The sequence below is a fragment of the Amblyraja radiata genome, chromosome 26, assembly GCF_010909765.2.
Source record: "Amblyraja radiata isolate CabotCenter1 chromosome 26, sAmbRad1.1.pri, whole genome shotgun sequence".
Lineage (NCBI taxonomy): Eukaryota > Metazoa > Chordata > Chondrichthyes > Rajiformes > Rajidae > Amblyraja > Amblyraja radiata.
In genome coordinates, this window is record NC_045981.1 from 5,016,715 (window position 1) to 5,042,909 (window position 26,195).

Here is a 26,195-nt window from a genome sequence, read left to right on the forward strand (position 1 = left end):
AGTGTTCACGATCAAACGCTGTGTTGAATTACTGACATCACTGTTTGTGGTCACACCGGCAACACTAATAACTCGGAGGATATACCTGTGCAGCTGTGGAGTGCACAGGAGTAGAAGGGAAATATATTGTGCTCACGTAAATAATTGAGAACAGGGACCAATGCAGAAATGCATCAAAGTTCTTCCACAAAAAAGCAAAAGTCCAAAAAGGCTTCAAAATAAACCATGTGGAAGAAGTTGTCCAATTTGAATAGAAAATAGCAACTTTTCAGCCACACTGTCGATTTCTGACACCCCTGATTATGGTTATGACTGTCAATTATATTAAATTGCTACATATGGTGTGAAAGTGCCAACTATCATATGTATACCTGCTCATCAGGGTCAATTTACTGTTACCAAATGCACAGACATTTCCGGTAAGAAGGACTTTTAAGTCTGTGCTTGAGGGAGGAATGAATAAAAGTACAGAGAAGGTTCACCAGACTGATTCCTGGGATGGCAGGTCTTTCATATGAAGAAAGACTGGATAGACTCGGCTTGTACACGCTGGAATTCAGAAGATTGAGGGGAGATCGTATAGAAACTTACAAAATTCTTAAGGGTTTGGACAGGCTAGATGCGGGAAGATTGTTCCCGATGTTGGGGAAGTCCAGAACTAGGGGTCACAGTTTAAGGATAAGAGGGAAGTCTTTTAGGACCGAGACGAGAAAATCATTTTTTACACAGAGAGTGGTGAATCTGTGGAATTCTCTGCCACAGAAGGTAGTTGAGGCCAGTTCATTGGCTATATTTAAGAGGGAGTTAGATGTGGCCCTTGTGGCTAAAGGGATCAGGGGGTATGGAGAGAAGGCAGGTACAGGATACTGAGTTGGTTGATCAGCCATGATCATATCGAATGGCGGTGCAGGCTCGAAGGGCCGAATGGCCTACTCCTGCACCTATTTTCTATGTTTCTATGTTTCTAAAAGTTAACTCCAAAACTGTGGTCCTGTAGACAGGCAGGAGACATGACCACCAATGTTAGATGTCATGGCTGAATGTCAGCTAAATTACACTGCAGTAGCTGAGCAGTCCAGGAAAAATGCATGTTACTGATGCGTGCAGAATCCCCTGGACAAATAAAAGTTATATAAGGAAGATAGACACCAAATGCTGGAGTAACTCCACGAGTCAGGCCGCATCTCTGGAGAAAAGGAATAGGCGACGATTTAGGTTGAAACCCTTCTTCAGACTGAGAGACAGGGGAGAGGGAAACTTGAGGTATGAAAAGGTTCAGAACAAATCATAGTCGGCACCGATGACCAAGGAAAGGTGGAGCCCACAATGGTCCATTGTTGGCTGTGGAAGAGGTGACAACGAAGGGATATGTGGAAGCAAACAGTGCAACTGGCAGTACGACTAGGCAGGGTGGCGAGAGAGACGTGTTGTTCCTCCAGTTTGCCTGTGGCCTCACTCTGACAGTGGAGGAGGCCCATGACAGAAAGATCAGAATGGGAGGGAGAGTTAAAATATGTGGCAACTGGGAGATTGCGTCGCCAAGGTGGACTGAGCGTATCGGTTCAGCGAAACGATCGTCCAGTCTCGGCTTGGTCTCACCGAGATATAGGATTCACATCATAGAGTCAATTCATCATTCCCCCTGACTCTGAGTCCAAAGAAGGGTTTCAACCCGAAACATCACCTATTCCTTTTCTCCAGAGATGCTGGCCAACCCACTAAGTTACTCCAGCATTTTGTAACTATCTTCGGTGTAAACCAGCATCTGCAGTTATTTCCTACATAAGGATATGGATGCCGAAAATATCTGCAGATGGTGTTCAATCCATGCGGTTTAATAGAGCTGAGAATCATGCAGCAAGGAGCCAGGCCCTTTGGTCCAACTTGCTTATGGCAACCAAGATGCCTCATCTACGCTAGTCCCACCTGCCCACATTTGGTCCATATCCCTCTAATCCTTTACGATCCATACTGTATACCCATCCTCAAGCCTGATGAAATACCATGTAGTAATTTAAGAAAATTATGCAGTGTGTCACAGTTTGAGGTGAGGATCAATTCAACATGTGTTCAAACTGAGCTTTATGATACAACTAGTTCTCTGTGGAGATGCATTGCTCAGAGGCCTTGATGGTGGAGAAAAGACAGTGTTTGCGATAAAGGGGCCAGATAGCTGATTATTATGAAGAATGCTGTGAAAAACCGGCATGAGCTAAAATCAATAATGATTTCAAACATACAATGTAATCCAATTTCCATGATCAGTATTCCAAACAGGGTAACTTGTTGAAACAGCACTATGCATGCAACAAATCTCAGGTGGAGAATGTTCATCCAAACATTTTTGTTCATCTTGCCACAAAGTTTATTTTTCCCTTTTTAACAAATATTCACTCATGGGAAGAAGGTGTCACTGCAAATTAGCATAAATTGCCCCTCCCTGTTTAATTCTAGGTTTGTAATATCTTGAACTTACTTAACAGGTGTGGAGAGGAGCTTCCTAATGGGCCTGTCCCACTTAGGCAATTTTTCAGCAGGCTGCCAGCGACTGTCAAGTTGCCGGCAGTCGCCTGAAAAACCGGCAACTGGAATGGCGACTGAGTGGAACACACACACACACCCCGTGTCCTCTCCCCCTCTCCTCTCCTCTCCCCCCCTCCACCCCCTTTCCCCCCCTCCCTCCACAACCCCCCCCCCCCCCTCCCTCTCTCTCTTTCTCTGCCCCATTCTCTCCGCACCTCGAGATAGGGCGGGGATGGGGTAAAAGGAGCCAATGAATAATATTAATATATCAAGGGGGGTGGTTAGTGTGTGTACGACGCAGCAGGCCGCCCCTCCTCCCCCCCCCCCCCCCCCCCCCCCCCCCAGCAAACGCGCGTTGAGGGTACGGGACCCAACGGGTCTCCCTTGGTCTAGTATAACATTAAATAGACAATAGACAATAGGTGCAGGAGCAGGCCATTCGGCCCTTCGAGCCAGTACCGCCATTCAATGTGATCATGGCTGATCATCCCCAATCAGTACCCCGTCCCTGCCTTCTCCCCATATCCCCTGACTCCGCTATCTTTAAGAGCGCTATCCAGCTCTCTCTTGAAAATATCCAGAGAACAGGCCTCCACCGCCCTCTGAGGCAGAGAATTCCACAGACTTACAACTCTCTGTGTGAAAAAGTATTTCCTCATCTCTGTTCTAAATGCCTTACCCCTTATTCTTACACTGTGGCCCTTGGTTCTGGACTCCCCCAACACCGGGAACATGTTTCCTGCCTCTAGGTGTCCAAACCCTTCATAATCTTATACATTTCAATAAGATCCCCCTCATCCTTCTAAACTCCAGAGTATAAAAGCCCAGCTGCTCCATTCTCTCAGCATTTGACAGTCCCGCCATCCTGGGAATCAACCTTGTAAACCTATGCTGCACTCTTTGTTCCTTTCATTACTGAAATATGGCATTATATTTCTACCCCAAATTCAACACTATTTCTCACCTTTCCAATCAGTTACTTGTTCAGACTAAACCAAATCAATACAACTTTAAAACTCTTCTTTACCGGGAGAGCGGGAGCCTCGGTGGCAGAGAGGCCTCGGCGTTGGCGGGAGCCTCAGCGGCAACATGAGCCTCGGCGGCAACATGAGCCTCGGCGGCGGCAACATGAGCCTCGGCGGCAACATGAGCCTCGGCAGCAACATGAGCCTCGGCGGCGGCAACATGAGCCTCGGTGGCAGCAACATGAGCCTCGGCAGCAATATGAGCCTCGGCAGCAACATGAGCCTCGGTGGCGGCAACATGAGCCTCGGTGGCAACATGAGCCTAAGCGACACCATGAGCCTCAGCAGCAACATGGGCCTCGGCAGCAACATGAGCCTCGGTGGCGGCAACATGAGCCTCGGTGGCGGCAACATGAGCCTCGGTGGCGGCAACATGAGCCTCGGTGGCGGCAACATGAGCCTCGGCAGCAACATGAGCCTCGGTGGCGGCAACATGAGCCTCGGTGGCGGCAACATGAGCCTCGGTGGCGGCAACATGAGCCTCGGCAGCAACATGAGCCTCGGCAGCAACATGAGCCTCGGTGATGGTCGGGCCTCACTGTTGATGAACGTGAGGGGGAGGGGAAGACAATCATAATCATATCATAATCATACTTTATTAGCCAAGTATGTTTTGCAATTGGGACTCAGCGTGGGGGGAACCGCATGAAGAACAATGAGGACCCTGCTTGGGGGGACTACTGTGAGAGACGGGGAGAGAACAAAGGAGGACCCGGAGTGGGGGAGGGAGGGGGCACTCTAGTTTAGAATCCTCTGCCCAGATACGTCTGTGTTTGTTTGTGCGTTTGTTCCGGTCTAGGCGCTGCGCACACGGCAGCCAAACAACAGTTGCTTGTCTTTTTCTTTTTGTTTTCACTTTTAATTTCAAGTTTTTGTGTACCTTGTTGTGTTGTGACTGTCTACAGACCAATTTCCCTCCAGGGATGAATAAAGCGTTATCATATGGTACATTACCAAGAGATCAGCATGAAAAGCAACTAACATGTCCTCTTACATCTAGCTCCACCTATTTGTCCATAAGTCTGGAGTTGCTTAACTTTCAATCATACCTTCCTCAAGACCCTATAGGGTAGAAAGTCTAAACCCAATCACATATAATCCTCTGTGTTAACCTGCAGCACCTGGTATCACCTGTAGGACTTTGCAACAAGCTCCACTTTTCCCAATCCTCCTTCCTTCAACACCACGTCTGCCTTTCTAATCCTCTCATTGTCTTACAGCCTCCACAAAATCTATCCTTTTGGATAAGTTTCAATCTTCTCTCCTAATGCCTGCACTATAAATAGTGCCCATGATCTCTGAGTGGCTTTTAAGACATTTATTAGATAAAAGCCAGTTAGTATTTGACAGGTATTTTCATTAAAAACATTTCTATAAGAAATTATTATTCAGAATGCATCTGACTGTTTTTGCCAACAATTTCATTTTACTTCTAGTTAACTCCTTTGCAAATATAATTAGGGTTATATCACTGAAGTGAGATCTGGTGAGTAGATCACAATTAGAATAACACCCCTTATAAGCGACACAGTGGCACAGAGAGGCAGCACAGTGGAGCACGTGGGCACAGTGAAGCAGCGGTGGAGTTGGTGCCTTACAGATCCAGAGACGGGGGTGTGATCCCGACTACGGGCGCTGTCTGAAAGGAGTTTGTGCGTTCCGCCTGTGAACGTGTGGGTTTTCTCCAGGTGCTCCGGTTTCCTCCCACATTCCAAAGGTGAGCAGGTTGTAGGTTAACTGGTAAATTGTCCCCAGTGTGTAGGGTGAGAAACTGGGATAACATAGAACTAGTGTACAGGTGATCATTGGTCTATGCAGACTTGGTGGGCTGAAGGGACGGTTTCCACGCTGTATCTCTAAACTAAACTAAACTAAGCATATCCAGAAAAGTATTAATGATGATGAGTTTCTAGTCAATTACTGATTATGGGCAGAACTGATGACTTCTGTGTTCAGAGCATGAAGCTAGAATTTCTCCTGGTGTCTAATACATGCTGTGCATAGAACATCATGGTCAATATAAATTATTTTCCCCACTCATTTTACTGACTGATACCACTTCATTGATCATGACAGTAATTCTTCCAATTACTCATTGACAGGAATTGTAATGGAATTGTCTTAGCAAAAAAAGGTCACAATATTGAAACAATTTAAAATGAATCAATGCTGAAACCTCTTTCAAGGTATTAATGTTTTGATAAATTGCTTTTTCCTGACTTGTATAGGGTGATTTCACGAAAGGTCACTGGAGCATAGATCCTCACCCACGTGACCGCAAAATCCAACTGGGGTACAAGCGTCACTTCCGGCACATGTTATTGATGCTGAAAACGCGCACTTTCACACCCGTTAAAAACCGCGAAATGGCCCGTTTTTGAGCTGTAAATAACTGTGCCAGTCGGGGTGACCGTGAGGCACAGTTATCTTACTTTATAGTCCAGAAGATAGATAAAAACGAAGGTAAATACAAGAGGGAGCTGAAGGGGCAACAACAGCGGAAGTGGTTAGCGGACATTCACCGTGGAGATATAAAGATCGAAAATATCGGGAATTATCGCGTTTGCTCGCTGCATTTCATCAAAAGTAAGGCATTATGTTTTATCTTTATTATTTTGTTATATAAAAAGTTTTAAAAGTGAAAAATCCGTCAGTAAAATTGCAAAATCGCCCATGGTTCTCAGGTGGGTTTTAACATGCAAGATGAAAACGCTTCTGAAGCTACATTTACCATTTAAATAATCGTAAACTATCAATGCGTTTTGAAATGAATTTTACTCAGATGCAAGCTAAGGAATGGGATAATTGTCAGCTGTTAATTGGACAAAATCAGGACATTTTATTATTATTATCCAATTAACAGCTGACAATTATCCCATTCCTTAGCTTGCATCTGAGTAAAATTTATTTCAAAACGCATTGATAGTTTACGATTATTTAAATGGTAAATGTAGCTTCAGAAGCATTTTCATTTTGCATGTTAAAACCCACCTGAGAACCATGGGCGATTTTGCAATTTTACTGACGGATTTTTCACTTTTAAAACTTTTCATATAACAAATTAATAAAGATAAAACGTCAATAATGCCTTACTTTTGATGAAATGCAGCGAGCAAACGCGATAATTCCCGATATTTTCGATCTTTATATCTCCACGGCGAATGTCCGCTAACCACTTCCGCTGTTGGTGCCCCTTCAGCTCCCTCTTGTATTTACCTTCGTTTTTCTTTATCTTCTGGACTGTAAAGTAAGATAGTTGTGTCTCACGGTCACCCCGACTGGCACAGTTATTTACAGCTCAAAAACGGGCCGTTTTCGCGGTTTTTAACGGGTGTGAAAGTGCGCGTTTTCAGCATCAATAACATGTACCGGAAGTGACGCTTGTACCCCAGTTGGATTTTGCGGTCACGTGGGTGAGGATCTATGATCCAGTGACCTTTCGTGAAATCACCCTATTGATTATTTTAAAGCTTACAACATCAAATCATTAAAATTATATTGAATAGTTTCATTCATAAAGCAGTGTAAATGACCTCCGTTTCCCACTCATTATCTATTCTTATATGGTGGTGAATCTGTGGAATTCTTTGTCAATGAAGGCTGTGGAGGCAAAGTCAGTGGATATATTTAAGGCAGAGATAGATTTGTGATTAGTATGGGTGTCAGAGGTTATGGGGCAGGAGAATGGGGTTATGAGGGAGAGATAGATCAGCCATGATTGAATGGCAGAGTAGACTTGATGGGCTGAATGGCCTAATTCTGCTGTCACTTATGACCTTATTCTGATCATATTTCATTTTACATTTTGTTGTTCCCGATGTTGGGGGAGTCCAGAACCAGGGGCCACAGTTTAAGAATAAGGGGTAAGCCATTTAATACGGAGATGAGGAAACACTTTTTCTCACAGAGAGTTGTGAGTCTGTGGAATTCTCTGCCTCAGAGGGCGGTGGAGGCAGGTTCTCTGGATGCTTTCAAGAGAGAACTAGACAGGGCTCTTAAAGATAGCGGAGTCAGGGGATATGGCGAGAAGGCAGGAACGGGGTACTGATTGGGGATGATCAGCCATGATCACATTGAATGGCGGTGCTGGCTCGAAGGGCCGAATGGCCTACTCCTGCACCAATTGTCTATTGTCTATTGTCTACATTCCCTGCAATAGGATCCTCAACTTCATCATCAACAGACCATAATAATTTACAAATAGGCAGCAATACATCCTGCTCGATAGCCATCAGCACGGGCGCACCTCAAGGCAGTGTGCTCACCCACCCATGGCTGTTTAGCCAGACCAATTTAGTTCCAACTCCATCTTCAAATTGGCCGACAACACCACCATTGTTGGACGAAAAATACAGATAACGATGAGTCAGAGTAGAAGAGGGATGTCGATCGACTGACCAAACGGTACCAGAACAACAACCTTGCTTCCAACATCAGTAAAACCAGAGAACTGATTGTTGACTTTGGTCCAGGTTCCATAAACCTATCTTCATCAATGGGACGGTGGTGGAGAGAGTCAAAAATTTAAAATTCCTGGGCTTGCATATCTCTGAAGATCTATCCAGGACCCAGCACATTGATGCAATCATAAAGAAAGCCCATCAACGCCTCTACACCCTTAGATTGAGGATATTTAGTCCTCAATACTTTATGTAAGTCAATGAATTCCCTCTTGAATTTCTAAAGATGTACAGTAGAGAGCATATTGACCGACTCTGTGAGCTGGCATCTATGGGTGGCACGGTGGTGCAGCGGTAGAGTTGCTGCCTTACACTGACTACGGATCCTGTCTGTACGGAGTTTGTACTTTCTCCCCATGACTGCATGGGATTTATCAGAGATCTTCGGTTTCCTCCCACCCTCCAAAGATATACAGGTGTGTACGTTAATTGGCTTGGTGTTAGAATAGATTGTACCTCATGTGTGCAGGATAGTGTTAATATGCGGGGATCGCAGCTCGGTGCGGACTCGGTGGGCCAAAGGGCCTATTTCCGCACTGTATATCTAATCTAAACTAAATCGTCTGTTGTATAATTAAAAAGACATAGCCGTTTCAGAAAATGTGGCCCAGCAAATGTTGTGGTTAATGCTCGTCTGAATACCCCTGGTGAGCACAGAAATGTTTGCAGGGAAGGAACCTTACCAGTCGATTAGCAAGGCCGATAGTCCGTGCTGTCGATTCAGCTTCTTGTTGGCATTTCAGTTTATCTGCAGTGGCCTGTTCAAATTTTGCTGTTAGTTTAGCTAGATTTTCATTCAGTTGCTATTAAAGAACAAGAAAAGAGACGTCAATCAGTATTACAATAGACAATAGACAATAGGTGCAGGAGTAGGCCATTCGGCCCATCGAGCCAGCACTACAAAACAGGAATTCAGTAATGGAATAAAGGCTGCCTGATATTTCTTCCCTCAATCTTTCATCACATTTTAGAGAAACATAACCGCAGCTTGTCAAATATCCTCCATGAAAATGATTCTGATTATTTCATTCAAACCGAATGATTGAAGTGGTCACTTCCGCCCCTTTAGTTGGCCCTATATCGGAGATCACAGCTTCCTTTTCCGTTTGAATATGATCATAGGAAGAATTAAGGCAGCAGGAACATGATGGGCAGAGAGGCCTGTTTTGGTTTGGTTAGGTTTAAGTTTATTATTGTCACATGTACCGAGGTACAGTGAAAAACTTTTACTATTTGTAAACTCTGACTTACTATCCAGTCAAATCAGATAATACTGTATATAAATACAATCATGTCAAACTCAAGTATAATAAGGTAGACACAAAATGCTGGAGTAACTCAGCAGGACAGGCAGCATCTCTGGAGAAGGAATGGATGACGTTTCAGGTCGAGACCCTTCTTCGGTGTAATATGTAGAGTGAAGTGGAAGTGGTGGAAATTGATTCTAATAAGTAGGGTGACTGTACTGGATGACAGTAGATCCTCCTTGTGGTCCTTCAATTGATCCACGCATTTATAATAAACAATGATGCAATTTGTGAAATGATTAAAATACTTAAAATTAATATTATTCTTATATTTCCCAGAGCTACATGTTACAGAGGATCACTATTAAAAGCAGGCTGGACCTGCTTTGAAATGCAAGCAATTCTGCACCAAAGCCCAGGCATTTCTCCATGTATCGATGGGTTCTGGATTCTCACTCAAATGCAGATGTCCCGAGCTTGTTGGGCAGTTATTCCTGGCAATTTCCAGACAACCATTGAAAACCTGCAGCAATTCCCCATCATTCACAGAGTGGTATCTGGTACCTAAAGGGCCTGTCCCACTTACGCGACCTTTACAGGCGACTGCCGGGAAACCCGTGATAGGTCGCCGAAATTTTCAACATGTTGAAAATTCAGCGGCGACCAAAAAGACGTTATGACTCTTTGGAGACCTCTCACGACCATAGGAGACCTCTCACCAGGCTGTATGGTCGTGAGAGGTCTCCTATGGTCGTTAGAGATCACCCGCGACGTGTCGCCAGGGGTCGCCAGCAGTCGCCTGTAAAGGTCTTGTAAGTGGGACAGGCCCTTAAAGCTGCCACAGTAAAACTGGTACAGCAAATATGAGTACAATGGGTTCAATAGAGGGGGATGACTATAAGAGACAAGGGAAACTATAGGCTATTTTATAGTCTGTTGTTCACTTCAATGTTTTTTAAAATTATTTTATGTTAGCTCCAAATGATTTAAATATTTTCATCATTTAAAAAAATTGTAGTTTTTTAAGGATATTTAAGGATAGTTTTCAAATGCTTCTAAAGTTCGAGGTACTCAATCATTGGTGATAATCAAATGTCAGGATATTGAGACAAGATCTAGAGTGGCTGAATCTTAAAGGTTGTTTCATGGGGTCCGCTTGTTCCAGTCCCCTTAGGATGAAGCTACTTCACACAAATCCACACCGTTGCACAGGGCTGGGCTCTTTAGGAGTGGCATGGCTGGGAGTAGGCTTGCAATCATCCACAAATCTGTGTTCTCACTGCATAGGTGGCACCAAGTGCAGGTGGGAGCAGCACAGGCAGCAGCAGATGCAAGCTGCATTAATTCAGCGGGGCAGGCAGCATCTCTGGAGAGAAGGAATGAGTGACGTTTCAAAAAGTCACCCATTCCTTCTCTTCAGAGATGCTGCCTGTCCCGCTGAGTTACTCCAGCATTTTTCGTCTATCTTCGGTTTAAACCAGCATCTGCAGTTCCTTCCTACGCGAGCTGCAAGTGTGAATGTTAAGTTTAGTTTAGTTTAGAGATACAGCGCGGAAACAGGCACTTCAGCCCACCAAGTCCACGCCGCCCAGCGATCCCCGCACATTAACACTATCCAACACACTCTAGGGACAATTTGCAATTTTACCAAGCCAATTAACCTACAAACCCGTACGTCTCTGGTGTATGGGAGGAAACCGAAGATTTCGGAGAAAACCCACGCAGGTCATGGGGAGAACGTACAAACTCGTACAGACAGCACCTGTAGTCAGGATCAAACCCGGTTCTCTGGCGCTGTAAGGCAGCAACTCTACCGCTGCGCCATCGTGCTGCCCTCGTGTTATGTCAAAGATGGTGGATACAATCATCAGACCGTGCAGAGATTTTCAACAGACCTTTACTAATGTTTAGAACTTTTAAATGTTTTGATATAGCTTTTGTTTTAAGCCTCTGCATTAATTAGGTAGCACTGTCAAGGAATACACTCCTGCAGTCTGTGTCTATCAGGAAACATCCATATGGTACTGTGATAAATGTAAACCTTGCCCTTTCTTTTTACTTACATTGATCTTGGTTTTTATGATGGTCAGTTTCTCCTGGGCAGCAGCTAATTCGGCATTGGCTTTGGTTAAGGCTTTACGCTTGGGCTCAACATCACAGTAGACTTCATAAAACTTCACAATGTTGACAACCCAGGAGCAAAGGCCAGCAGCAGCGAGAGACTTGGATGAAATGAACTCCTGGTTGAATTCAGGATCGAGCATGTAAGGCTGAATAGCTTTAAGGCAGTTGTCATGGATGTTCTCCTTATTGAAGCTGACCAGGGACTCGAGGAAAGCATCCACTTTTCCCATCATAATCTTTGCCGCCTTCCAGCTACGGTCCTTGGGTATCTTGCCCCCGACGGCTGTGAGAACCAGCACGGCAGCTGTGACATTAGTCACTGCTGAGGGGGGTGAACCAAAGCTCTTCAATTCTGTCAGGTTAGTCTGGAAGAAAATGAGGTCGCAGATAAAACAGAATGGATTTGACTTTGTATTGAAACATTAATAGAATCTGATTATTTTCAATCTGAATGGGTAGCTTTGAAGTTTGGAATGACAATCTGAATTTTGTACAACACGAATCACAAAAGCACGGTGCAATGAAACCCTCTAGTGGTAACACAAACCTCGACCGGCTTGTAAACTGAAATTACCGAATCTCCACTCTATCTGATGATTACATCAAGATCAAGGAAATCAGAGGCAAATGATTAGTGAGCAAGGTTGTGACAACGCTTGTGTAAATTACCTACTTTACTGCATCCAAAATCCTTTCCAAGCAAAAATATATATTTGTGAATATTGGGACAAAACATTAAAAAATATTTTTGTGACATTCCAAATGAAACAGTAAAGGAATATGATATAGTTGGAATTACAGTGACATGGCTCCAGGGTGGCCAAGGCTGGGAGCTAAACATGTTCAATGTTCAGGAAGGATAGACAGAAAAGAAGAGGAGATGGGGAGGCATTGCTGATTAAAGAGAAGATTAATGCAATAGCAAGGAGAGACATTAGCTTGGATGCTGTAGAATCGGTATGGGTAGAACTGAGAAATTGCCAAGGGCAGAAAACTCTTGTTGGAGTTGTATGCAGACAACCACACAGCAGTAGGGAGGTTGGGGATAGCATCAAGCAGGAAATTAGGGATGTGTGTAGCAAAGGTACAGCAGGTATCATGGGTGACTTTAATCTACATATAGATTGGGCCAACCAAATTGGTAGCAGCGCTGAGGAGGAGGATTTCCTGGAATGTATACGGGATGGTATTTTAAGCCAATATGTAGAGGACCTGACTAGAGGGCAGGCCATCCTAGACTGGGTATTTGTAATAAGGAAGGATTAGTTAGCAATCTTGTTGTGCAAAGCCCCTTGGGCAACAGTGACCATAATATGGTAGAATTCTGCATTAGGATGGAGAGTGACACGATTAATTCAGAGACTAGATTCCTGAACTTAAAGAAAGGAGACTTTGAAGGTATGGGATGGGAATTGGCTAGGAAAGACTGGCTAATTATACTTAAGAGGTTGACGGTGGAGATGGCAAATATTTAAAGATTCAAAGATTTTGTCTGGCAAGAAAATAAAACGGAGAAGACGGTTCAACCGTGGCTAACGAGGGAAATCAAGGATAGTGTTAAATCCAAGGAAGAGGCATATAAATTGGCCAGAGGAAGCAGCAAACCAGAGGACTGGGAGAAATTTAGAACTCAACAGAGGAGGACAAAGGTGTTAATTAAGAGGGGGGGGGGGGAAAGAGCATGAGAGAAAGCTTGTGGGGAATATAAAAACTGACTGTAAAAGATTATTTAGATATGTAAAAAGCAAATGATGAGTGAAGATGAATGTAGGTCCCTTACAGTCAGAGACAGGTGGATTTATAATGGGATTTATAATAGTGTAGGTGGGGCATGTTGGCTTGTGTGGGCAAGTTGGGCCGAAGGGCCTGTTTCCACACTGATCTATGACTCTAATTGCATGAAGTTTGGGTAACAATATATTCTATTATTTCACCCACAGATTTCAACCTGTTTGAATTTGGTCAGTTAGAAATCGTTACTCCATGGAGGGATGGTTGGGTTTCCTTTGAGTCTAAACCATTCTCTCTGGTTTACAAAGAGCACAGATCTTTTCTCCAGGCTATTTATGATTAAACTATCTGCCCTTTCTCCCCTAACACGAACTGTCAATGGAATCAGTCAGAGCTGCAAACCAAATACTATTGATTAAGCTAAATCAAAATATTACACATAAAGAATATATGAAACTACTATCCTCATTCTTCTCTTCTTTCACTTTTCTCTTTTTCTATTACAGCTTAAAGTTTAAAAAAGAGTTGTACACGAAATGTATTATGTTGCATATTATGATTAAGATGTATGTACAATGCTTTTAATTTAAAAAAAATAAAGTAAAATTAAAAAAAAGAATATTTGAAACAAAAAAAGAAAATGCTGGAAACACTTAACAGGTCAGGCAGCATCTGTGAAAAGAGAAAAATGATTAATATTTCAGATTAATGACCTGTTATCAGAACTGTACAACGATAGTGGAGGGGCAGTGAGAAATGTGGAGGAGTCACTGTGGATTTTATGTTAAAATGGATTTTGTGTGTTCTGTTGCTTGTTATTGGTGTGACTCTATGGCAAATGAAATTCCTTGTATGTTGCAAAACATACTTGGCTAATAAAGTATGACTATGATTATAATTATTATGAGATGCTCATTGCCTTGACAGGACTGAAGGCTGTATAGCTCATCTTTTCAAATAACTCAATCAAATTTATAGAACACAATTTATTGTTACATTCGTTAACTTGATGTAAGAAGTTTTTATTCCGTTTCAAAGGTAAATTAAAACAAAAGTAACTAGGGTAAGGTCAATTGGAAAAATCCCCTAATCTGTGTGCATGTGTTACAATTACGACTTGATTATTGTAGCTATGGAACTGAATGCAAGGTATGTTATACAGCGTGCATGCAGGGAAGAAGGTTGTAATCTTTATGCAACAATACTGACAGAGCACATTGATATTCCAGTCAAATGGCAAATGTCATTAGATGTCAATTTGTTCCTGATAGAACAGATACTTATACAGTGCTTAACAATGTCCTTAGTTTGTCTTACTCTTGGAGATTCATGGACTTTAAATAAAATAAGTAATACAGGTTCCCGCAGGTGTGTGTACATACAAACAGTTTTTGCACAGACTGATGTCTCACAGAACAGGAAAGATTGGAGGGCCCATTATCTCTTTCTGTCCTTTACTTAAGCAATGATAGGGCCATTTTACTTGATGTCAGGAGTCATAGAATCATCCAGCAAGGGAACAGGCCCTTCAGCCCACTTGCCCATGCCGAACGAGATGCCCATCTACATTAGTCCCACCGACCCATATGTAGCCCATATCACTCCAAATCAATGGTTCCTTTATTATCACATGTACCAAGGTACAGCGGGATTCTTGTTTTACACACAGATCAGTAAGATTATTGTCAGACGCAAGTACAATGCCCATTCAGTACATAATGCATAGAGACAGCACGGTGAGTCTATATACATTAGTTGCCAGGTTTTGGTGCTATTTCACAGTCCCGACAGGCCATAAAGGCCCATTACAGCCATCACCTCCATCTGGTCGTCCCTCAACCCTCTCCCTGCACAGCCATTTTCAACCTTGGTGCCCCATGAAGGCACGGAAAGTAAGACCCCCCAGATCTTTCATATACATGTACCTGTCCAAATAATTGTTAAATGTCGTTAGAGTACCTGCCCGAAAGGAAGAGAAGAATTAAACTGGCCTGACGAATAATGAGTCCACATTCAAGCAGTTATTCCCTGCCACTGCCCAGCTCAGGCAAAGTTATTTCATCTTCCATTACAACTAATCTTCATCTCTATTGGATTGCTGTCTCTTTTCCCACTGATGATTCTGGTTTGTCCCTTGGGATAATTTTCTACATCCAAACCATAAAGTAATTTTAAAGTGCCTTTCTTTTGAATTATTTTAACTTCTTACCTTATTCAGAGTGTTAAGTGCTTCCTGTGCTGCTAGAAGAGCTGGCTCAGCTTTTGTTAAATCCTCTTCACAGTCTTTCTGTGTTCGAGTCACATCCTGGGCAATGTGAGCCACCTTGAGTTCTTCCTCATCCGCAATGGCTTTTTCTTTGCTTACTTTTTCTGTTTCAACTCCAACTACTTCAATCAGTTTATCGGCATCTTCATTCTTCTGTTTTAACTCAACCTCCTGGGCTGCCAGTTTAGCTTTGAGATCATCCACCTATTTATGGCAAATGAATAAAGGGATAATGATCAAATACTGTCACAGAGCACAGAAGCCCTTCAAATATCAAAGACCCATTTACATTAATATCCTTATATTCTCTCCATAGTTCTTAATGCTTTGACATTCATTGCAGTGGCCAATATACTTTCTATCTGCCCACCAGTCTATTGCTTTCCAAATGGATGTTGGTATCTGAAGTTCATTGACACCAAACAGCCTCGGAACCACTCTCTTCTTCATCACAAATAATAATAATAATAATAATAATAATAATAATAATAATAATAATAATAATAATAATAATAATAATAATAATAATAATAATAATAATAATAATAATAAATACTTTATTGATCCCCTCAGGGAAATTCAGATGTCCAGAAGCCCCCAACCAACAAACCCACAGATACAAAACGAACGCAGACAGAAAATACATAGAATACAATGTGGACACTACCTGAGAGCAATAAATACTTAAAAAGACCAATAATTAACAATTAAAAATTAAAAATTGCAAAATGCATCCCCCTACAGCCTAGCGGTCCGAATTATAAAATCTAATGGCTGCAGGGGTGAAGGATCTCCTGAACCGCTCCGTTCTACAGGGCAGGGAGAGGAGCCGGTTGTTGTTCCGAGTGCTCTTTTGACTCTCCAGAGTTACATGGAGGGGATGCCCGGGGTTTTTCAGGATGAGCCATGAGCGAATGGCGGTGCGGGCTCGACGGACCTGGTGGTCTACTCTCGCACCTACTTTCTATGTTTCTATGTTTCTATGACCTGCACCTTGTGCCTCATACGCCTCTCAAGCACATTCATCCCAGAGTCTATGGACACAAAATTGCTGGGGAAACTCAGCGGGTGCAGCAGCATCTATGGACACAAAATTGCTGGGGAAACCAGTCTGAAGAAGGGTTTCGGCCCGAAACGTCGCCTATTTCCTTCGCTCCATAGATGCTGCTGCACCCGCTGAGTTTCCCCAGCAATTTTGTGTACCTTCCATCCCAGAGTCTACTCTCCCCTCCAGCACTGAGCTAGCTCGTTTAACCAGTTTGACCAGCTTCTTGTTGTTTTTTGCACTAATGCTGTTGCCCCAGCAGACAACAGCGTTGAGAATAACACTTGCAACCACAGTGTTGTAAAACATGTGCAGCATATCATTACACACATTGAAGGATTTGAGCCTTCTGAGGAAAAATAGTCTGCTCTGGCCTTTTTTGTAGAGGGAGTCAGAGTTGACAGACCAGTCCAGTTTGTTATCAAGGTGCACTCCAAGGTATTTATATGTCTGCACCGCCTCAATGTCAGCCCCTGCAGCGTTGACCGGCTGAAGGAGGAGCTTGGACCTGCCAAAGTTAACCACCATCTCTTTAGTCTTAGTTGTGTTCAGGATGAGACAGTTCTCTTCACTCCAGGCACAAAAGGCACTGGTCAAGTTCCTGTATTCCTCCTCCTGCCCGTTCCTTACACATGCCACAATCGCTGTATCATCTGAATATTTCTGTACGTGGCATGTGTCAGACTTATAGTTAAAGTCTGCTGTATACAGGGTGAAGAGGAACGGGGCCAGAACCGTTCCCTGTGGGGCTCCAACATTGCACACCACTGTGCCAGAGACACTGTCCCCCAGCTTGACAAACTGTGGTCGACCCGTCTGGTAGTCGTATATCCAGGAGATAAATGTGGAATCCACCCCCATCTTCTTAAGCTTGTCATTCAGAATCAGGGGTTGGATGGTGTTGAACGCACTTGAGAAGTCGAAGAACATAATCCTCACATAGCCACCGGGTTTGTCCAAAAAGGAGTAGATCCGGTGCAGCATGTAGAGGACTGCGTCATCCACCCCAATGTTCTTCTGGTATGCAACCTGTAGTGGGTCGAGTGCGTGCTGGACTTGTGGTCTCAGGAGACGAATGAGTAGCCGCTCCATTGTTTTCATGATATGGGATGTAAGGGCCACCGGTCTGTAGTCGTTGATCTCGGTCGGCCGCCCTGCTTTGGGAACCGGCACAAGACATGATGTTTTCCACAGACCTGGTACCCTCCCTGACTGGAGGCTCAGGTTGAAAATGGTCTGGAGCGGCTCTGCCAGCTGAGCCGCACAGTCTTTTAGTAGCCTGGGACATACACCATCAGGGCCAGCTGCTTTACCAGGGCACAACCTCCTCAGCTCAGCTCTCAACTGCAACAGGCAGTCAATTGCTTATTAAAAGATTTTCACTTCAATGACTATACATCTTCATTGGATTTGCTGTTGTGTGCTACTGGTAATTCCACCATCCAAATTAACCTGAAACAGCCAAACACTATACTCCCGGTTTTTCCCCTGCTTTCTGTTCTATCAGTCTATGACATTTCAATGTTCGACAGTTGAAATATATTGTTACAGCATCTCATGTCACATCATATTCAACCTATTTCCAGATTTTCACCAATTCACTGTCTGAAGAATCTCGACCCAAAACGTTATCCATTCTTTCTATCCAGAGATGCTGCCTGTCCCGCTGAGTTACGCCAGCATTTTGTGTCTATATTCACAATTCCACTCTTTGAATTTTGAATCATTGAGGTTTACAGCACAGAAGCTGATCCTTAAAGCCTGTACCTTAATTGGTGCATGTGACAAATACATTTGAACCTTGCCTCATCCATGCTGACCATGTACAGTCCATCTACACTAATCCTGATCTCTCACCTTAAGCCTATATGCCTCAACACCTTTTCTTTCCAAGTACCTGTCCACATGCTTTTTACATTTTGTAATATCATCTGCTGTTATGACCTCTGTTGGTTGCTCCAAATGTTCTATGTGAAAAACTTACCCCTCTCATTTCCTATAATTTTCTTCCCCTCTCACCTTAAACCCGTGCCACCTTGTTCTACACTCCTCTACTCTGAGACTGAGATATCTAGCATATCAATGACCCTCATAATTTTGAATGCCTCTTAAAGGTCATCCCTTAGCATCTTATTATCCAGCTAGAATAAACACAAAGAATGCAATATAATGACAATGTGTAAGAAGGAATTGCAGATGCTGGTTATACACTGAAGATAGACGCAAATTTCTGGAGTAACTCAGCGGGACAGGCAGCATTTCTGGAGAGATGGACGTTCCAGGTCGAGACCCTTCTTCAGACTGAGTTTTGTTCCCGCTGAGTTACTCCAGCATTTGTGCCTATCTTTGGTGTAAACCAGCTTCTGCAGTTCCTTCCTCAACATACCCAAGGCCCTCTCCAAACAAAGCTCCATAGGTATCACTCCAATAATAACAAAATCTGTTCTTAATTGCAATCACATGTAAAATCAAGATAACTCAAACAGACAACCCAACAAAGACTTATGTAATGATATAGCATGAGTCTGGATGCTTCTTACTGGAAGTACCCACTTTCTTGTCTGTAGTCCATACATACAAGACTTGGTTGCTCCATATGTATACCCATTTTGTCAGCAGAGATTAAATATGAATGTTATCACCTTTGTGGAGTTTGGGTGTACGAGCACTCTATGCATCGAACTAATGGTTTCATGACAGACCATACATATTATAAGGCACAGATAACATTTAATGGTCAATTTTATGCCACAATTCATGCCCACCGCACTTAAAATACATGCAGTGCGCAATTGAATTCCTAAGGCAATGTCAACAAACTGGCAAATATTTGCCCATGACTCAAAGAACTACAATACTCAAGGTCACACAGAATAATTTACTGACATGAACTTGGAAGTTATCGCCTGATACTGATGTCTGCTCCGTATGACAATAATGTTTCTCTGCTATAAGCATCAGGTTGTAACGGGACATGCTACAGATCTGCCAAGGTTTACAATACTACTGTACTGAAAATTAAAAAGGGTCAGTATTATAGTAGGGTGACCAAAAAAGGAACACAGGACTCCAAGTGCAGCCTCACCAATGCCCTGTGCAATACAACTGTAACTTAACGTCCCAACGTCTATACTCTGTTACCTAATTCCCTCCACCACCTCCAGTTTAAATTCCATTTGGAATATTTTGGAGGACCAAGAAACCAAGAACCAAGAACAAATGAAGGTCAGAATGCCAATAGTCTTTTTCACCACCCCATCTTCCAGCGATACTACTTTCAGGAAATTATGTACTTGGCCACCAAGAACTCTCTGCTTGACCACATTCCCCTGAGCAGATTAGAATGCAGAGAACATTTGTGAGGATGTTACCAGGGCTCGAGAGCTTGAGATATAGGAACAGTTGGGCAGGCTAGGAGTTTACCCTTCCATGAGCAAGATGGTGAGAGGTGATCTTATAGGGGTGTATATAAAACGAGGTGAATAGATAGGGTGAATGCACATATTCTTTTTCCCAGGGTAGTGAAAGCTAGGCAACATCGTTTTAAGCTGAGTGGGGCAAGATTTAATAGGAACCTGAGGGACCACACAGAGGGTGATGGGGATGTGAAATGAACTGCCAGAGAAGGTAGTTGAGGCAGGTGCTAAAACAGCATTTAAACGACATAGGCAGGTACTAGAGGGCATAGGTCAAAAGTGAGAGGGGAAAGGTTTAATAGAAGCCTTAGAGTAATTTTCTCTCTCAAAGGGTGGTGGGTAGATGTCAGTGGAAATAGTCGAGGGACCAAAAACAACAACAGTTAAAAGGCATTTGGACGTACATAGGCAGGAAAGGTTTAGAGGGATCTGAGCTAAAAGCAGACAAATGGCACCAGCTCTGATGGGGCATCTTGTTAGGCATGGATCAGTTGGGCCAAAGGGCCTGTTTCCATGCTGTATGATTTTAAGGCTCTAATAAACTGGGAACAATCATATATTGAGTCTTTGAATCAATTGCCACTTGCATGAGTTTAGTTTTGTTTCGTTTAGTTTAGTTTAGTTTAGAGATACAGCACGGAAACGGGCCCATAGGCTCACCGAGTCCGCACCGACCAGCGATCCCCGCACATTAACACTATCCTACACACACTAGGGACAATTTACACTTATACCAACCAAATTAACCTACAAACCTGCACGTCTTTGGAGTGTGGGGGGAAACCGAAGATCTCGGAGGAAACCCACGCGGTCACAGGGAGAACGGACAAACTGCGTACAGACAGCACCCATGGACGGGTTCAAACCCGGAACTTTGGCGCTGTAATTGTTGTAAAGAAGTAACTCTACCGCTGCATTACTGTGCCACCCGAAAAAGTGAGAAAAAGCACGTGAATGTTTTCATAATTACAAGTCAAATGCAAGATTCCCAGTCATGAAAGCACCATCGGTTTGATAAGGCAGGCATAAATCCCAACACTAAACACCGAGACCTGTGCTGCTTCATTCATCGGCCACTCGATTGGTCTAACTTCATCTTGTGTTGTTCGTGTAAAAATGACTTGTGCACCATTTTTCACATGAAAGACTCGATGGCCAAGAAGTGTGAATATATTTTTAAACTTTCCGACGCATACTTGAACTATTAGACGTCAAACATTTTTGTTGCCTAGATCACCAGAAGGTTGTTTTAATTTCTTCTCTATCTCTTGCACCTTTCATACCTCAATAGCTTTGTTTCCCCCTCAGCTTTCCATTCCTTGCATCACAGAGATGTTACCATGGAAACAACCAAAGTCTTTCTCGGAGGCACCAATTGTAAGAAAACATATTTTTAATAAGCACACCCACTGCCAATAATTAACTAACACACATCATTCCAATCACACCTACATATTTAATGATTTTGACAAATGCATATTTCTAGTACTTTTCATAATTTTCATTCTAAATTTGGAATGATAAAAATCACTGCAAGGGAATCATTTGTAATTTGCATTTGTGCGGCTGCAAGTTCCTCAGTTTGATCCATCCACGTTCATCCAACTATCTCTGGTTTTTGTTTTAATCAAACATGGCATGATGGCAGAGCTAACGGGACAACGTTTAACTCCCACCCATAATTACTCTTCAAACGTTGCCAGCAGCCACCTTCTTCAACCACCAAATCCTCCTGGAGGCAGAATTCCAGTGACTATGGGAGAGCGATATATTCCGTCATCACAATGGCGTAAATATTGGAGAGATAACAGCAAGAGAGGGCAATTTGAAAATTTGTTTGGAGGACATCAGAAATATAATAAGAATGGCTGAAAATGTTAAAATAATGAAAGAAAATTAAAGGCATGGTTGCTGGAAAATTGCACCTCTGTAAAACATCTGCACTTTTACAATGATCCTAATACATTCATAGACATGAAATCAAATATCTGATGTGGGTGCAAGAAAATGTATATAAACAGATAACATTGAATAGAGTTCTGACTATAATTTCACTCATGTAAAGGTGGATGAGGAGATACCATCACTTTTGTCAGCAATATAAAAGGATTGACATTGGATCAACTACTTATTACACTCTGCCTGTCTATATTGAATGAATGAATAATGAATGAATAAGTTTATTGGCCAAGTATTTACATACAAGGAATTTGCCTTGGTGCTCCGCCCACAAGTGACAACATGACATGCAGCGATAATTGGTAGCAATCAAAAGGAAAATCAAGTGATGCGTCCACTGGGAAGCATTTTAAAATCACGAAGAAGCAAGGCTATCCATGTACTGAAAATCCAAAACAATTGTGGAAAGCTATGAAAGCAGCACGTTAGACAGCGTCTGCGGAGAGAAAGAAAGTTAACAGTGCAGGTCAACGACCTTTCCTCAGAAGCCCATTTCTCGTTGACAGCCAGCTATGTCTATGTGCCAAAAAGGGAGAGTTGCTGAAATAGATAGTCTGTGTTTCAATCTGAAAACCTTGCTCCAGTCTGAAACAGTCAATGAGCAGTAGCCAGTATATGAAGGTGGGCGGAGAGGTTGGGGCAAGAGCTTGCAAACGAAAGGTGAATACAGGAGAGGAAAGGTTGATTAGTGTGACACTGTTCATATTCCACCATTGGGTTGCAGACTATTCAAGCAGAACACGAGGAACAATGAACTACACTCATGAAATAGGCACACCAGTTTCCTTCCACTCCCGAGGTGTGGGTTGAGAGTTAAACTGGCTGCTCTAAATTGACCCTGGTGATCAGGTGAGGGGAAGAAGAGAATGGGATAATTCCACACTGACCAGTGATCCCTGCACATTAACACTATCCTACATATGCCAGGGACAATTTACACTTATACCAAGCCAATTAACCTATAAACCTGTATGTCTTTGGAGTGTGGGGAGAAACCGAAGATCTTGGCGAAAACCCACGCGGTCACGGGGAGAAGGTATAATCGCCATACAGACAGCGGGATTGAACACAGGTCTCCGGCGCTGTAAGCGTAGTGAGGCAGCAACTCTATCACTGGGTCACCGTGCCTTAGTTTAGTTAGGTTTATTACTGCCATGCGTACTGAGACGCAGTTAAAAGCTTTTTGTTGCGAGCTATCCAGTCAACGGAACAACTGTACACGATTACAATCAAGTTATCCACAGCGTACAGATGCAGGATACACATAGACAAATAGAGCACAAGAGGCCTCGCTACATACTAAGGAGAGTGTCAATGATGGCAAATATGCCAGACTGAAAGCTGAAAAAGTAGTTATTTGGAGATAATGCAGAAACTGGGATTGTACTGCCAGTGGAGATTCAGGAGATATTTGATGGAGCGTTGATAGAGCGTTCAAAACTATGAAGTATTTCATGAAGTATATAAAGAGAAACTATTTCCAACAGCAGAATGGCCAATACCCAGGGGGTACAGATTTGAGATAATTAGTAAGAGATCGCAAGCAGCAGGATTGAAACATAATGTTTACACATCAGGTTAATATGGACTGTACTGGGTCAAAGTAGTGATGGAAACAAATGGTGCATTTGGATCAGTTCTTGAATGTAAAACAAATGCAGCATTGTGATGGAAAGCAGTAGACAGGAATTAATTAAATGACCTCATTCTGTCCTGTTTTGTTCTAACTTGCTTTATCTACATCACTTTGGGCTCTCTATGTACATCACTTGTGTTTTACAATTTGTTGTGGTATCTTGTCTGGAGCTCATGTTATAATTAGATACAACAGAATTTTAAGTAGCATGTTAATGATAAGGTAACACAGACTAATCCAGCGCACTCTTATTAATATAATCATATATGCAGGCTGTAATTATTGTATTCAACGTCTGCTTCTCTTACTTTTAAAATGAGCCTTGGGACATTTTAGTACGTATACGGCATTATATAAATTGCTCACTCCATTTTCTGTCTCCATCCCTTCCCCCAACCCAGTTCTCCCACTAGTCTTACTCTCTCCGACTACATTCTATCTTTGTCCTGCTCCCTTCCCTGACATCAGTCTGAAGAAGGCTCTCGACCCGAAACGCCACCCATTCCTTTTCTCCAGAGATGCTGCCTGTCCCGATGAGTTACTCCAGCATTTTGTGTCTCCCTTCGATTTAAACCAGCATCCACAGTTCTTTCTTACACTTTATAAATTGCCGTTGTTCTGGTATAATGTGCAAGTGGAAGATTGATAAATTGTGAAACCAAAATAGAGATATCCAGTGTTCAACAAAACAATAAACACAAATGGGATTCGAGTGTCACAGTCTCATCTCCCTTAAGGGCATACATTAGAATTCACTCTGCTGGTGTGAATATTTCTTCTCCCTAGTTGCTAAAGAAGTAGGTAGCCCACCCAAGTAATGATATCCTCAGACGATGAGGTAAACAATATGATTAACAACAAAAAAAGAATTCCGGATAAATTTGAAATCCCACATACAGACATTTGGAAAAAGAAATGCAAGACTTTAATTTGCATTTCTCATGATGAGTAAAGGATATTCTGGCCCTCTACAGCTAAATTAAATATACTGAAGGGCAGTCATTGTAATGTCTGAAACATGAAAGCATATAGGAAGCTCCCACAAATAACTATATAATGGTAGGATGATAATGTATTTATGTGATATAACCATATAACAATTACAGCACGGAAACAGGCCATCTCGGCTCTCCTAGTCCGGGCCGAATACTTATTCTCACCTAGTCCCATCTACCTGCACTCAGACCATAATCCTCCATTCCTTTCCCGTCCATATACCTATCCAATTTATTTTTAAATGATAAAATCGAACCTGCCTCCACCACTTCCACTGGGAGCTCATTCCACACAGCTACCACTCTCTGAGTAAAGAAGTCCCCCCTCATGTTACCCCTGAACTTCTGATGATACATGAGTTGCAATTACTGTTCAGAGTATTGGAGATTACTCTCCTGCTCTGTTTCAAGGTTTTACATCAAGCCAAGAAGATGGAATGATCTTGGTTTAATGTATTTTCCAACAGGAGGGAACTCGTTTGGAAGGACAGAGTGGAATGTCAGTGTAAATGTTCTGTTCAAGTCAATGTGGTGGAGCTAAAGCCCAAAAACTGACTAGGTCAAGCAAGCTGTAGCTAACATGTACACCATTTCCCCAAAAGCTATGAGCAGAGAGAATCAACACAATAAATGGATCTTTCAAACAATCAGAATGGGTTTTACCAATGATACGATACTATAAGCTACGATGCAATAAAAATTGTTCATCCCCGGAGGGAAATTGGTATGCTGTGGTGGCGCGCTACTGTGACCCGACACCCGGAGATTCGGTAGCTCCTACCGCAGGTCTGTGGACAGTAATACCGGGAGCCCGCGGGTCCCTGGTGGGAGACCGCTTTTCGGGGCTTCCGCAACGGCGACCTCTCCCGCCCGAGTTGCGGGGTTGAAGATTACCTGGAGCGGGGCCTACATCACCGCCCGCGCGGCTTGGAATGGCCGCGGGACTTTGTGAGCGCCCGCCGGGGCTCCAACACCAAGACCCGGTGCGTGGCCTTGCATCACCCGGTGTGGCTTTAATGGCTGCGGGACATTTAACATCGCCCTCCGGGGGCTTTGACTCTGTCTTTGACTCTGACATGGGGGGGAGAGGGGAGTGCAGGGGAGAGATATGTTTAAGTTTTGCCTTCCATCACAGTGAGGAGGACTCACTGTGATGGATGTTTATGTGAATTGAATTGTGTTGGTGTGTGTTTTGGTTCTTTTTTTGTATGGCTGCAGAAACCAAATTTCGTTTGAACCTCATGTGAGGTTCAAATGACAAATAAAAGGTATTGTATTGTATTGTCACAACACAACAAGGACAAGCGAGTGTTGGCTTTCTGCCGTCTGCACAGCACCTTCACCGGAACAAACAACAAACAAACAAACAAACACAGACTTATCCCCTGGGGAGAGGATTCTAAAACTAAAGTGCCCCCCCCCCCCTCCGGATGTGTTTGTTTTAATCAATGAGATTATTGGCTGGATAAAATGTTCACTATACGTTGCTGGAGACAAATTGTCTCCCCGAGCTCTGAGTGCAGTATGTTTATGGATGTGTTTGCCCTATTCTATAGAACACTAAACACAAAAGGAGGAAGCTGGCTCTGTGTCTCAGTGCAAACGCGTCTCATTGTAATGTGTGCAAGTATAGGATTAAATGAATGCATTTTGCTGAAGAACCAAAACTTTAGAAATGATGCAACAACCCATTAAAGGAACAGAAGGAGTGTGTTGGAAGGAATGCCAGATGTTCGTTTATACTGAAGATAGACTCAAAATGCAGGAG

General features: G+C 43.0%; 1 protein-coding gene across 2 annotated transcripts in view; it reads right to left on the minus strand.

The window, feature by feature from the left end:
- The window catches only part of dnah9 (dynein axonemal heavy chain 9), a 325,024-nt gene that overhangs the window by 120,371 nt on the left and 178,458 nt on the right, over window positions 1-26,195 (minus strand). For both annotated transcript variants that reach the window (XM_033044073.1, XM_033044072.1), the window contains exons 49-51: window positions 15,320-15,580; window positions 11,319-11,744; window positions 8,692-8,811 (exon numbers count right to left, since the gene is read on the minus strand). In XM_033044073.1, the coding sequence (XP_032899964.1) occupies window positions 8,692-8,811; window positions 11,319-11,744; window positions 15,320-15,580 (807 nt within the window). The remainder of the gene's footprint in view (window positions 1-8,691; window positions 8,812-11,318; window positions 11,745-15,319; window positions 15,581-26,195) is intronic.